The 15555-nt window shown below is 40.9% G+C and overlaps 1 protein-coding gene across 2 annotated transcripts in view; it reads right to left on the reverse strand.

The window, feature by feature from the left end:
• FBXW11 (F-box and WD repeat domain containing 11) overlaps positions 1–15555 on the reverse strand; it is an 87257-nt gene that overhangs the window by 21736 nt on the left and 49966 nt on the right. For both annotated transcript variants that reach the window (XM_073649571.1, XM_073649572.1), the window contains 5 exons: positions 9876–10101; positions 7481–7667; positions 7303–7393; positions 5514–5651; positions 2176–2294 (listed from right to left, as the gene is read on the reverse strand). In XM_073649571.1, coding sequence (XP_073505672.1) covers positions 2176–2294; positions 5514–5651; positions 7303–7393; positions 7481–7667; positions 9876–10101 — 761 coding nt within the window. The remainder of the gene's footprint in view (positions 1–2175; positions 2295–5513; positions 5652–7302; positions 7394–7480; positions 7668–9875; positions 10102–15555) is intronic.

Genomic DNA, 15555 nt, shown 5'->3' on the forward strand with positions numbered 1-15555 from the left:
TCCTTGTGCGGTATACTCGTAAGTGATTAGACGGCTTTATTCTTCGGGTCGGTGCGATTACAGCAATGCCAGATTCATATCGGGTTTTTATGATTGACAGCTGTCACACACTAAAAGACGCTTTTTTTTTTTTGTGCAAGGACTAGTTTTTGCATCGCCATATTTTGAGAGCTATAATTTTTCCAGATTTCGGCCGACAGTCATGTGACGGCTGGTTTTTTGTGGGACGAGTTGACGTTTTTCTTGGTACCATTTTCGGGCGCGTGACATTTTTTGATCGGATTTTTGGGAGGCAAAATAAACAAAAAACAACAATTCAGGAATTATTTTTTTTTGTGGTAAAATTGAAAAGACAGCTTTTATTCTTCGGGTCAGTACGTTTACAGCGGTACCACATTTATATAGTTTTTCTATGTTTTAGCGCTTTTACACAATAAAAGCTATTTTCTAGAAAAAAAAAATGTTTTGCATCGCTTTATTCTGAGAGCTATAACTTATTTTTCGGATGATGGAGCAGTATGGCAGCTTGTTTTTTGCGGGACAGGATGAAGTTTTCAGCGGTACCATTCTTATTCCCATTCGTCTTTTTGATCACGTTTTATTCCATTTTTTGTTTGGCGGTATGATAAAGCATCGTTTTTTGCTTCGTTTTTTTATTTAATTTTTTACCGTGTTCACTAAAGGGGTTAACTAGTGGGACAGTTTTATAGGTCAGGTCGTTCCGGACACGGCGATACCAAATGCGTGTACTTTTATTGTTTTGTTATTTTTCAGAATAATGTTTATTCATGGGTACAATATTTTTGGGGGATTTTTTTTTTTTTTTTTAGATTTTTACAAAAAAAAAATTTATGGGACTTTCATTTTTTTCACCCAGATCGCCTGTATAGTATAGAAATGCTGCAGCCCTGCACACACAAGTTAGTTAGACAGCGCACTGAGCACGGTCTGTTTAACTTTCTGCTGTCTGGTGACTCAGATGTTGTCATGACGACATCGGGTCACCATGACAAGCACCGGGAGCCTGCACAGACAGTGCGGGATGCCAGTGACGAGGTAAGTATCTGCGCTTACCTCCCCTTGCCACCGCATGCTGCGATCGAAGCATTGCGGGGGTTAATGTCCGGGAGCGGTGCGGGACCACTCCTGGCACATAGTACCGGGTTTCATCTGTGACAATCAGCTGACATCTAGCGGCAATCACCCCGCACCGCTTGTGTGCGGGCGCGATCTCATTATGCAACAATAGTACATCCCTGGCCTAGGGCACAGGGATGTACTATTACTGACCATGTCAGGAAGGAGTTAAATGGGTTGTTCTAAAGCTTCATCTTTGGGAGCACACTGCTTTTTACCCTGCTGAAAACAGGCAGTGTGACCTCTGCCTAAAGTGTAACTGCAGTTTTGAGAATAGGTTGTCGTGTGAATAGAAGTGACCCAATTGCTGCCCATTCTATGTATTCTGCATGCTTTAATTTATTTTACTTAAATAGCACTACCACATTCCATATTGTTTTACAAACAATATGTTCCCATTGGGGCTCACAATCTAAATTCCCCATCACAATGCCTTTGAAGCAGGGCTGTGGAGTTGGTAAGCCAAACCACCGACCCCACAGCATTGGTCACTCCTGAGGTGTACATAAAGCGAAGCACAGATTCATCTCAGCTAAAAGCCGAGATCCTTAGATCAGGAATAGGACAGACATTTATAGGACATTTCATAACGTTGCCAAATTCTTATGAAAACATTTACAGCACATCCTACACTGAACTGCTGAACCCAATTTATTATATTTTTTAAAAGTCAGTCAGTCCATTTTATACTGACTCCGACTCCACAGTCCTGCTTTGAAGGGTGGAAGGAAACCTACACCAACAAGGGAAAAACACACAAAGTCAATGCAGCGGTTGTCCCTGGTGGGATTTAAACCCTGGGCCCCAAAGCTGTTAAGCAACAATGCTAACCACTGAGCTGACGTTCAGCCATAGCAGTAATTGTCTTTTCGTACACTGCTAGAAACCAAAAGCTTTGACCGTTTTTCATAGTGTAGCTTCTCCCACTTATCTCCATAGATTCTATAGGTAGAAAGCGCAATTTGATCCCACAATGAACACAAATCAGTTGACAGATTTGAAGAGATTTTGCAGTTATTATTAAACACCAGAACGTACCTGACAGTGGAGTCCGAAGAACCAGTAACTATGACTCTTTCATCGTACTGTAAACACAGGACTGACCCTGTATGTCCCGTTAAGATTTTTAGACACTCCAAGGAGGTTTTGTCCCATATCTATCGAAAACATTTCACAACTCATTTTAAAAAATGAATCTACAATTTTCATATCTCTTTTTTTGCACACTAAGTACAGTTAATTGTAATGAACTAATCTATAACAGAATATGCTAAATATGTAACAGGCTGTTTGTCTGTCCAGCCAAAACAAAAAATAAAAGGTTTATTTCTGTTTTAAACAATAGAAGCCAAAGACCACAGAACAGACATCTTGATTTTCAATGTACTTCTCTATAAAAATAATTAATATAGAACACCTTAACATTATGCTTTAATAATTTAAGAGGCTGGCCACTATTTTTTTTTTTTTCCCCAGAGATTGACAGCGGCATTTAACATGTTACCAGCCCCGGGTGGATCGCGATTCCACCCGCGGCTGTTGCGGGCACATGTCAGCTGTAATAATCAGCTGACATATGCTCGGTTCAGTGCGGGCTCAGCGTCGGAGCCCGCACTGAACAGGGGGTGACAGCCTGGTGCGTATTAATACGTCCCAGGCTGTAAAGTGGTTAGTATGTAATGTAATGTATGTATGTATGTATGTATGTATGTATGTATGTATGTATGTATGTATGTATGTATGTATGTATGTATGTATGTATGTATGTATGTATGTGTGTGTGTGTGTGTATATACACACACATAAACTGTGTTCCAAATTATTATGCAAATAATATTTTCTCAGATTTTCCAAAATTACCTATATGAATTGCAGTCATTGTAATTTTCCAGTCAAATAACTATTAGAGTACAATTGAAAGGTTTTTGTACAAACTGCCTATGATAACAGTATATTTTTTAAAAAATAAAACACTCAAACTGCACTCAAAATGCATGTTCCAAATTATTATGCCCAGCAGAGTTTTCAACCTTTTCATTTTAATAAAGAGCAAAAAAAAGGTCATTTTTGAAATTATAAGCATTAGCAGGTTATTACAAACGGAAATCAAACAGTTTTCAACTCAAAACTTTATTCTAGGTGATGTTACATTTTCACATAGGACCCCTTGTTCGAAAGGAGCTTCTGAACTCTCTCATTCATTGAATTTGTCAGGTTTTGGATGGTTACTGCTTCAATTGTTTTGCATGAGGACAGAATACCCTCCCAGAGCTGTTGCTTAGATGTGAACTGCCTCCCGTTATTTATTTTTTTAATAACGTTGTCAAAATTCCCTGGGGTTAAGGCAGAGAGCGGGCTTATTTTTTGTGGATTATTATGGATGCAGCGATATTAAATTTATACTTTGATTTTTTTTCTTTCAGGAATAAAACACCCAAACACAAAACATAATTATTGTCCAGTTCACAGTTTGGCGGTTTCCTTCCTCTGTACAGGACATTAGGTCTAGCTTTGGTGAAACAAATGCTACTAGGGTAATACATTTTCTCCCCGCAGCGTTCCTGGGCAGGGGAGGAAGCTAAAGAGTACACAGACATTACAGCAGGGGATCACAGCTGATTCTCTGTGAGACCATGTTTCACTACACAGAAAGAATAATTTGTCATCCCCTGCTGTAATGACTGTATGCTCTCTTGCTTCCTCCCCTGCCCAGGAGCTGTGGTATGATCAGACCATGTTCCTGTACGGTCAGACACAGACATTACACAGTACACCGCAGGGGCACATTTATAAGATTATCTCAGCACAGGAACATTTTATTTAAACACATCCAGTTGTGGAAGTTATTATTATTCCAAGATCTATTAATTAAAATGTACTTTTGTTCGTGGGAAAACTCCTTTAAGCCTCATGTTGCCTTGGTAACTGTAGGCATTGTGTGGTGGGAAGTAGGAGACCACCGATGGAGGTACAGAAGGATCCCCCTTTCACTGTCAACCATGAAAATACAGCTTCTAAAGTGTTAATTGTCGAGATAGGTGTTACCATTGACCTCAGCAGCTGCATATAATAGCCGATACCTGCTCCTTCAAGAGTGTGCTCAGCTCCTGAGCCAGCACAACTGCACTGCAGATAGCATTAAATCCCACCCGCCTATGACGTAGTAATACATGAATGGGAGAGAAGGGTTTAAAGAAGCACTCCCAGCAAAGATTTTATCCTCTTAATATATTGCATTCATCATATTATATAGCACTGTGTACTTACAATTGCTCATTTTGCCTTTCTACCCACTTAGACCTAATAGAAAGCAGAAGAATTATGACATCATGTGATCACAAACTGACTAGCTGAATCCTTCTAAGCTCCATGTAGAAACAGGAGGACAATTTTCACTGTACGAGTCATCAGTCACTGAAAAAAGTCAATGGCAGGTAGGAGGCGAGCAGCTAGGTCAGGTGTTGAAGAGGGGAATGATAAATGCAGGGACAAGAGACTTCCTGTTTCTACATAGAGCAGAGAGAAATTGTAGGTATACAGTGCTATATAATATGACGACAGCAATATATTAAGAGGATAAAAACTTTGATGGGAGGAGGAGTGCTTCTTTGAATAAAAATGCCAGGTGACTTTCCATGACAGGTTCTCTAAATGTTTAGTAGTTTCAGCCAAACCCTGTACCAATTATAACATGACGTGTTGTTCTTTAAGCCTGGATCATTTCCACTGTATTTTTTAAAGGAGTTTGTGCCATATTGTGATGAATTATTTTATTACATTTCATGCCATTTTATACAACAGAAAATCTAGACACATTTCTAAAGCATATTCTGAGCACTTCAAACATGGTTAAAATCCTTTGGGTGGGCCACAAAAGGGAATCTGTCAGCAGTTTTTTTTGCTATTTAATCTGAGGGCAGCATAATGTAGCCACCAAGATCCTGATTCCAGGGATGTGTCACTTATTAGACTGTCTGTTGTAGTTTCAATGCAATCAGCAGGAAATTAACACTATGGAGACTACAGTTCATCAGATTAGCCTGCAGAGCGGTCACCTCTGAGTAGTAGCTTGCTCACAATGCACAGTGTGCACAGAAAGCTGCCGGTCAGGGGTGTAGACAGGGGTATACACAGCTTAACTCTTAGCTCAGTTACATCGCCATCAGACAACACGTGTATTCTATGGAAACTACACCAAGCAGTCAGTAAGTGATACATCCCTGGAATCAGGCTTTCTTGCCTTATGCTATGCTGCCATCAGATTATATACCAAAACCTGGTGACTGATTCCCTTTCATATCAGAATGCGGGGTCCAACTCCACACGCCCTGCCACTGATCAGCAGAATCCTTGTTTCATCACTGACCACATCTTACCTTAATGGAGTTATCCCGCAGTCCACTGATTATCTTCTCATCGTCATACTGAAGACAGTAAACACCTTTGCTGTTCTCAGAACGGCACTGGATTCTCTGAAGATTATGCCTTCCGCATCTCCAGTTTGCTTCTATTGTCTAATTGGGAAAAAAAACAAAACTCTGTACAAATAACAGAATAAGCATCCAACAGAAATGACCAATGCCACCTCTCCAACACCGGATGGAAACGTAAACCAAAAGCCAACAGAATGGGAGATAAACGTAATGCAAAGTTTGTAAACAGCATGGGGTGTTCCCAGGGTTGATGTTACGGGAGGGCGGCAAACTGGGCAATTGCGTAGGGCCCCCACTCCCTTCGACTACGTTCCCAAGATCAGCTTTTGGCAATTTTTATGCTGCAGAATTTCTGAACCTATTTAAATTCGGTTACTTGCGTTTTTCATTGAGTTTGTGTACGTTTTTGACTCTGCAGTTTTTGTCTCTTGTGTGTCAGCCTTAAAATAAAGCTGCAGTGTTTTTGATACTTCCTGGTATACAAATCTGACAAAACTTTATTGACATACTTATTTGTGGATTACATGCGGTTTTTGATAGGTTTCGACATCGGAAAGGCACTAAAAACACCTGTGCTCTTTTTACCTGTGCATTTTCTGCACCTAATGCAAGTCTATGGGGAAAATCTGCACTGAAAACTCAGCGTACCAGCAAGAGAAATTTGCATGCTGTGGATTTTAAATATGCACCGCAGGTCAGTTTACGCCAAGCAAAAAAGAAGCACCGTGGGTATGAGATTTCTATAAATCACATGTACTTAACCGGAACTGTACGACGCTGCGTTTACGCTGCAGCGAAAATATGCAGCGTAAAAACTCACCAAAAGCTCATGGTGGGAACATGGTATTAAAGGCCCCCAGTGTTTACAGCAGAAACTACATTGATAATAGCAAAAGAGCGCGAGGGCCAAAGAGCGCGAGGGCCAAAGAGCGCGAGGGCCAAAGAGCGCGAGGGCCAAAGAGCGCGAGGGCCAAAGAGCGCGAGGGCCAAAGAGCGCGAGGGCCAAAGAGCGCGAGGGCCAAAGAGCGCGAGGGCCAAAGAGCGCGAGGGCCAAAGAGCGCGAGGGCGAGCATCATTCCCCAGAAAGCAGGAAGCTGGGAGGTAGAGGAGCAGTGAGCTCCTGACGATTAAGGGTTCGCTCACACAAGAGTGTAACACGGTTGAGTGCTATTCGATGTTTTATCGGATAGCACTCGGAGCAATGTTATACTATGGGGCAGTGAACATTTTCAATTATTATTTTTTTTTTTTTTTTTAATACAGGCCCAATTCGGTCTGTAGAAAAAAAAAATTGCAGCAAGCTGCGGAGTGGCTCTGCAATTCAGATCACGTGCACAGATTCCAAGGGTGCGTGTGAAACATCGGACTGCATTTGGATGTCATCCGAGTGCAGTCCAACATCTGCAAAGTCAGGCAATGGAGAAATTAAGTTCTCCATCTTCTCCACAGCTGTGCTGCGATTCTCTTATGCAAGAGAATCAGATCACAGTAAACTGACACTAGGATCAAACTCTGACAGAGTTGAGCAGAGTATCTCGCATATGAGAACATACTTTTAGGCCGGGGTCAGACGAGTGTAAGACAACACCTTTACATCAGGAAGATCATGCATGATGCCTCACTTCATCAAAGTATTGGGTACTATGACCATCTCTTTATGCCACACACATGCCCAATTTTTTTTTTTTTTTTACAAAATATAAATTAAAACACAAGGGCAACCATTACTTACCTCAATATCTTCAATGATTTTTGGGTAAAGTGATCTGTAAAATGAATTTGGTGGGCCATCAGTAGGTCTGTTTTTAAAAAGATATTGATCCCTAGAGGGAAAATGAATAAAATCAATTTCAGTCTGTAGTAAAGCACTGGGGAATGACTGAACTGAATGAAGTAAGAGGAACACATACCATTGTCTTCTTTCTGACAACCCCTTCCACAATGGATCAGTACGGACCATTCTCTCGATAAGCTTCTTCCAGAGCATGCCTTCTGAAATCACCCTTTGCCATTCTTTGCATACAAGTTCTGCTGCACACAGTGATCGAGCATCCAAGTAGGACAGTATATTTTCTGCAATATGCTCCAAGCCCTGTTCTGTAAGTGAAGATAACCAACAAGAAATGTCAAATCAGGTTAACATTTTAAAGGACCATTTACAATATAAAAGAAACATGCCAGATCTATCAAACTTTTGTATAAAATAAACCACTGACAAGGCATTCTTATAAAGTTCCAGGAGGCCACAAGCACCTTATGTCTATCTAATACGAAAATCTAAAAAAGCTCACATTTGCCATCTCCTTACTGCTAAGTACTACCAACAAGTTTCATACAGTGCCAGTGCATTCTATGTGATGCATACAGCAGTCTCAGTGTATCCTATGTGATGTATACAGCAGCGTTTCAGTGTATCCTCTGTGATGTATACAGCATTCTCAGTCTACTCTCAGTGTATTCTATGATATATACAGCAGTCTCAGGGTATCCTATGTGACGTGTCCGGCAGGGTCTCAGCGTATCCTGTGTGATGTACATAGAGTTTTAGCGTATTCCATTTGATTTATACAACAGAGTGAGTCTCAGTGAATTCTGTCATGTGCGCAGCAGACTGTCAGATGCTGACAAGACTGCAGCATGTGACAGCTGCAGCCAATCACTGGGCTGATCAGTGATGCAGATTACTCATTGGCACCGCTGTGCCCAACGACTGGCTGCAGTGGTCACATGTATGTTATAACGGCATCACTACAGCCATGCCAACAATTATATTTTAGTTCTTTGACTTAAAAAAAAAAAAAAGTTTTTCCCTTGCACTTTCCATATTCTGACACACAACTTACTTTTCATGTTGATTTTTTATGCATAACAGCCAGAAGTTTTTTTCTTATTGGCACCATTTTGGCATACATATGACTTCTTGATCAGTTTTTATAACATTTTTTGGGAGTTTTGTTTTTGTTTTGTTTTTTTAAAAAAAGGTGTTGATTGTGCAGGATACATAATGAAATGGTTGCTTAGTAAGGGTCGTTCTGAACGAACCGACAAGAAATGTGTCTTTTGGGCGGCAATTTATATTTTCCAAAATAAGCCAATTTTCACTGATACATTTTTTTCATTTTTGCGTACTATTTAAATATTTTTAATTTTCGCAATATTTATCCCTCCCACAAGGGGACTTGAATATGTGCTCCTTAGATAATACAATGTAAAATTTATGTAGTGTAGTGTAATTTGCCTTGCCTGTCAGCTTTCATATGTTTCATGGTCCAAGTACAGACTGGCCGTTAGCCTCACAAGTATATAAGAGGCTCTTGGGTTTGTATCAGGAGACCCACAATCAGTTTGTTCCCAGTGAAATAGGGATGTGTGAATCCAGCTCTACTAATGACAAATAGTAGAAATGACAGCGCCCACTGGAGCGATGCAGGGGGAAAACTTTATTCCTCAAAAAATCATGTAACTATGACATTGTGACTCGCACAGATGTTTTTCTCAAGCACCAACACTGCTGGTGTAAGATGCTGGCGAATAGACGTTTTTCACTTTCTTTTACCACAGCTGATACTTTGACTTTAATCTATTTGGACGGCTTTGCTAAAGAGGAGTCCCTGAATTGTTGAATTTTGCGCACTATATGTGAGACTATAGTAAAGTGCTTTGTCCATTTGTTTTATCTTTTCACAGTGTCTTAATGACAGGAAGCCTATTAGTAAAAGGGAGAGTATGATCAGCACACCTTGGCGGTGAATTATCCTCTAGCTAAAACGTCGGGCAAAGTAACTGAGGAAAGATACAAGGGCAGCACTCCTGAGCTTCACAACAAGTGTATTTGTGATCCAATCTGCAATGTTTCAGCTTACCTCCCGAGTCTTTTTGAAGCAATTCTGAAAGGCTGGGAGGTCAGCCGAAATGCTGTATATTGGATCACAAACACTTGTTTTGCATTGAAGCTCGGTAGTGCGGTCTTCCCTTCTTTTCCTAGGCAGACACAGAGCCCATTGTTAGGCCTCCAGTTGCCGTAGCAACCCATCAATGCAGCGGTACTATGGTGGAGGATTTATACTGCTGGAATCATAGCTAGCAACTCCTATAGCTGCGCCATCTCTGGGACATGCATCCTGATGTGGTAAGCTACACGCCATCAGGACGGACATAAATGTCCTCTTGTGGAAAGGGTTTAAGAACAAGTGATGAAAATGAATGTGGTGATATTTTTAGGAGTTTTCAATAGACATTTTTGAACATTAACATCATTGCTCGTTACTGATGTTGTGGAGCATTTCACCATACGTCTTTATTTACCTGGTAGTGCCGTAATGAAGTCTCGTTGCAACATGGGCTTCAAGTAAGAATTAATATGGCCATGTTGGTAGTGACACATTCGAGAAATAAGATGTTCAACAAATTCAACCTGATCTGATTCAGACCACTGATCAAAAAATTTTATACACAAGTCCTTCTCTTTCTCATAATTTCCATCAGATGTGCGCTTTCTGGATACAATCACTGATGATGTTCCATTAGTTATCTGTAAAAGGAAGGGGGAATAATTGACATCTGTAATAAGGCTGTGTATACAATTAGACATGGGTATCACTGACTGATTAGACATACTCTTATACACTGTAAAATTCCAAACTCTTGTGTCAAAGTGAAAGCAGAATGCTAAAAGGTCCCAGAAACCAGTAAGCTTTAAATGCTGTATATCTGGTTTAGCTAACCAAGTTTAAAGGGAATCTGTCACCGGGCTATGGCTACCTAATCTGAAAGCAGCATAATGTAGAGACCTAGACCCGACTCCAGCAACATGTCACTTACTGGGCTTCTTGCTGAATTTCTTATAAAAATCACTGTTTTATCATCAAGAGATTATTATTAGAGGACTAAATAGTAAACCTGTTGCCGGGTAGTCCAACCACACCACCACCACTGATTGGCAGCCTTCCGCCCATGAACAGTGTACACAAAAGCTGCTAATCAGTGGTGTGGGCAGGGGTATACAGAACTCCATTTTCAGAGAAAAAGTAGAGCTGAAGCAGATAAAGCAGTTTTTAACCAAATCTGCAGCAACCAGCTATGTGACACATAGCTGGAAACAGGATCTCTGCCCGAGAATCAGGGGTGGGGAACCTCAGGCCCTCCTTGATGAGCTTTTATCCGGCCGCTGGGCAGATTCCCGGGGACCGCAGTGCTTGGGCAGCTGTGTTTTGATCGCCACCTTTTAATCCCTTGTTCTCTGAGCACGCACACACAATGTTCACTATTAAATGCTGAGGCGCGTGCAATGAAAGATTACGTCCTGACCCCAGTACCAGTGTCAGGATGTACTTTGTGCGCAAACTCCTCCTACAATCTGGGCGGCCTCCAAAGGATGGTATAAGTATACACATGGCTCTTGGTAAAAAAGAAATTCCCCACCCCTGCCCTAAAATCATGCTGTTCTCAGATGGGGTACCTGGTGACAGGGAGTCCATCACTCTTAAAATTTCCAAAACACTATAGTTATTTTTCAAAAATCGTAATTGTCTGGATTATTTTAATCTCTTTACATGACCTTGAGACAGGGGCAGACATACCATTGGTGCAATCTGTGCAGCTGCACAGGGGTCCAAGGTGTAAAGGGACCCATTTGCACCTCAAAAACAGCAAGTCGCTTTTGTCACAGACACAAAGTGGGGCAATATATTGTTCTTGCACATGGGCCCTCTTCTGTCTGTGTCCGCCACTGCTATGAGGACAGTGATTGTGTGAACAGAAACAGCAGAGATCTGCTTTACTACAATTACTTGGACAAACATGTCAGATAATTACTTGAATTGGGGAATGGTGTGGGCATCATAAAAACTTCCAATTTTTTTTTAAATAAGTTTCCTAGAACTCTTCTTACACTCCAGTAGTATTTTTTGGTTTCCCATGGATCACTGGAATCTTATGGCACCGTGATGGCTTGGGTGTAGTGTTGAGTGAGTATGTTCTGTCCGAGTATGCTCGGGCCGAGCTCCGAGTATTTATAGCTGCTCGGTGATATGGTTGAATCGCTCCTGATTTGCGACTGTTTGACAGCTTTATTACATGTGAGGAATGTGTAAGAAACAGACATTCCTCCCATGTAATAAAACTGTCAGTCGCAAATCATGTACACGGGAGCGATTCAACCATATCACCGAGCAGCTATAAATACTCGGAACTCGGCCTGAGCATACTCGGACAGAACATACTCGCTCAACCCTACTTGGGTGCCATCTTCAGCGTGTTTTGGCGCCATTATTCAGCCAAATATGCTACAAGTTCACATCACTCATATATAGAGACAGTCATCTGGTGCTTAAAGGGGTTGGTCACCATTATTTAACAGTACAAACTGCATACATTACTAAATCTCTCTCTTGGACCTGATATAGATGCAGTATTTACTTTGAAGATCCATGTCTGAATGGCTGTATAATACTTCATGAAACAAACTATCTCCTCCCATTTAGCATGATTGACAGCACCTCAGTGTCTACATTGTGCAGCGCGAGCTGCAATTTGTCAGGCTGGGCGGACATTAAATACACGTGGACTCATAAGTCATTTCATTCTATAGCTGGGCTCACTAAATGCTCATCCTAATATCCGCATTAGGCTATGAGCACAGTTTTTCCATGAGTTTTTAGAGTAGAAACTGAGCGGAAACGCCTCAAAAACATGGAGTGTCCACTCAGTTTCTGCTCCGAAAATGTGGTAAAAAGACTCTGTATGCAAATAGCCTTTAGCAACCACTCTGACGTGGTTTTCAAAGTAAACACATCAGTTTCAACAGGTTTAAGATCTGTTTAATAACATATGCAGTTTGTATTGTAAAATCTGGCAACACATCAACCTTAAAAATGTAACACCACATTTTAACCCCTAAACCACCGCCGTAACACATTTTTACGGCGGTCATTAAAGGGGGTTTCCCATGAACAAAAGTTAATTTTAAGAATTGTTTGTGTCTGACCATGTACGGAACATACCACATCTCCTGGACAGGGGACGAAGCAAAAGACAATACAGACATTACAGAGGATTCATTTTGTGAGGTAAAACATTTCACTGCCTGTTTTTAAACAATATTTTACCTCACAAAATGAATCCTCTGCGATGTCAGCTGTGTATGACAGCCGACACCCTGAAGTATCGGTCCCGGCCGATTTCGATGCCAATCGTGGCTGATCAACCCCTTCAATACCGCTGTCAAGCGTGACAGCACTTTAAAGTAATTAAAGTGACCCCCTTCGTAACCATCGGACCCCCGTGATGAGAATCGCGGGTCCCGATGGTTACCATGGTACCTTGAGATCATGTGATGATCCTAGGGTACGGTGGCCTGTGAGATCCAGCAATAAGCTGGGTCTCTCAGGCAGAGTCAGTGACTCACAGACAGGTCTCATGTACTGCAGTGCATGAGATTAGCAATCACAGTGACAATCACACATGGCCCACAGTGGAACTTAGCAAAAAGGTTAAAAAAAAAAAAAAAAAAAAAAAAAAAAAAGGAAGGACAAAAGATTGCACACAAAATCACTAAAATCTGTTTCGCCACTCAAAACGCAGCGTTTGTGATAAAATATAAATGAAAAAATTTACACATAATTGGTATGACCGTCTCTATGAAACGGTCACGTTATTTATTCCGCTTGGCGAACGGTGTAAAAAAAAAAATAAATAAAAAACACGACAAAAATTACGCTTTTTCATCATACTGACTCTCAAAAAAGTTAATAAAAAGCGATCAAAAAGTCGTATGTAAAAAAAAAAAAAAAAAAAATACATAAATAAAAACGTCAAACTGTCCCGCAAAAAACAAGCCATAATATGGCACATACGGCAAAAAAATAAAAAAGCTACAGCTCTCAGAATATGATGATGCAAAATCAAATTCTTTTTTCTAAAATACTGTTTTTAGTGTGTAAAAATAGCAAAGCATAAAAAATATATATATAAATCTGGTATCGCTGTAATCGTACTGACCCGATGAACAAATCGGTCTTATCACTTTTACCACATGGTGAACGGCGCAAAAAATAAAAATAATAACTGAATTGCTGGTTTTTGTGCACTCTGAGTCTGAAAAATCTGAATAAAAAGCGATCAAAAATTACTATGTGCTCCAAAATGGTACTAAAAAATCTGCAACTCGTGCCGCAAAAAATAAGCCATTATACAGCTCTGTTCACCAAAAAATAAAGTTACAGCTCTCAGAACATGGAAACAAAAATAACTACTTTTTATTAAAAAAAAAAAAAAAAAAAAAAACCAAAACACATTTTTACTGTGTGACAGCAGCAATACCTAAAAAACCCACATAAATCTGGTATCGAACCGACCCGAACAATAAATCCGCCTCATCACTTATATCGCACGGTGAACTGTGCAAAAATAAAAATAAGAACTATTCTGATACTGCTATTTCTTCATTCTGCCTCCAAAAACATTGGAATAAGGCTCAGCTCACGTTTATCCTGAGCTCTCCGCTGAGCGCTTATGTCAGGGTTTCCGTGTAAATTCACCAAAACCGCAATTCAAACAAAAAACCCAGATGGAGCCACTCACTTATGAGGCAGATGGAGTCCCTTTGGACTTGTCTGTGATCCGGCGGCGTACCATCATTTTAGGATTTTTTTTAGAGCACAAATATGGACGACCACAAATCTGTGCAAGCCTAAAATGATGGATACCACAGGAGCAGACGTCAAACGGACTCCAAAGTGTCTCCATCTGCCTCTCTGTGGTGGGTGGTTCCATTGGGGGTTTCGTCTGAATCACATTTTTGTGGAAATTACACAGAAACTCCGACGTAAGTGCTCAGCGTAGACTGGCGATCCAGTCTTATTCTGGAAGCAATTGAAAATTATATACCTCAAAATGTTACCAATAAAACACCTAATTTATCCCCCACAAAACTAACCCTCTCGCAGGTCCATCATCTGTCACTGGAACTATAGGGAGTCCCATGTCACTGGTAGATCAAAGACTCTGGAAAAGTAACAGCTCCCACCCCCTTAAATAAAATCCAGTGAATTCTGCGCTCCCAAATCCAAATGCCCCACTGTGCCTAAACTGCAGTAAGAGGCCACATTGGCATTATTATAGCGGGAAGAGTACTTAAAAATTTACGGGTTGTGTGTCACCAGGAGAAATGTATGGGGGCGCTACAATATACGGGGGCACAATGTATGGGCACTAAACTGGCATATTTGCAATTCTCCAGAATAAAGCATGGCGTGGATGTTACATAATAGTTACTGAAGCAGTAGATTAATTCATTGAGATGTGTAATCTCTACAATGGGGTCACTTTTGGGGTTTTTCTGCTGTTCTGACACCTTTGAATCCTTGAGGGGTGTAGTTTCCAAAATGGGGTAACTTGGTGTGGTTTTCCATGGTTTAAGCAAGAGGGACTCTCCAAACGCGACATGACACCCGCAGACCATTCCATGAAAGTCTGAATTACAAAAGTTACTCCTTCCTTTCCAAGCCCTGCCGTGCACCCAAACAATAGTTTCCCCCTACATATGGGGTATGTCTGTACTCATGAGCAATTGTACAACAAATTTTGGAGTCTAATTTCTCCTGTTACACTTGTGAAAGCAAAAAAAAAATGGGGCTAAAAGTACATTTTTGTGGGAGAAAATTTGATTTCTTATTTTCACGGCTCTACGTTCTAAACTTCTGTGAAGCACCTGGCGTTTCAAGGTGCTCACCACACATCTAGATAAATTGTTTGAGGGGTCTAGTTTCCAAAATGGGGTCACTTGTGGGGGGTTTCCACTGTTTAGGCACATCAGGGGTTCTCCAAACGCAACATGGCGTCTGCTCTCTATTCTAGCCATTTTTGAATTCAAAAGTCAAACGGTGCTCCTTCCCTTCCAAACCTTGCCGTGTGCCCAAACCGTAGTTTTACCCCACATGGGGTATCAGGGTACTCAGGAGAAATTGCACAACAAATTTTTGTGGTC

This window comes from Phyllobates terribilis, unplaced genomic scaffold (genome assembly GCF_046119375.1).
Source record: "Phyllobates terribilis strain yellow unplaced genomic scaffold, ASM4611937v1 Scaffold_10__3_contigs__length_209671492, whole genome shotgun sequence".
Classification (NCBI taxonomy): domain Eukaryota; kingdom Metazoa; phylum Chordata; class Amphibia; order Anura; family Dendrobatidae; genus Phyllobates; species Phyllobates terribilis.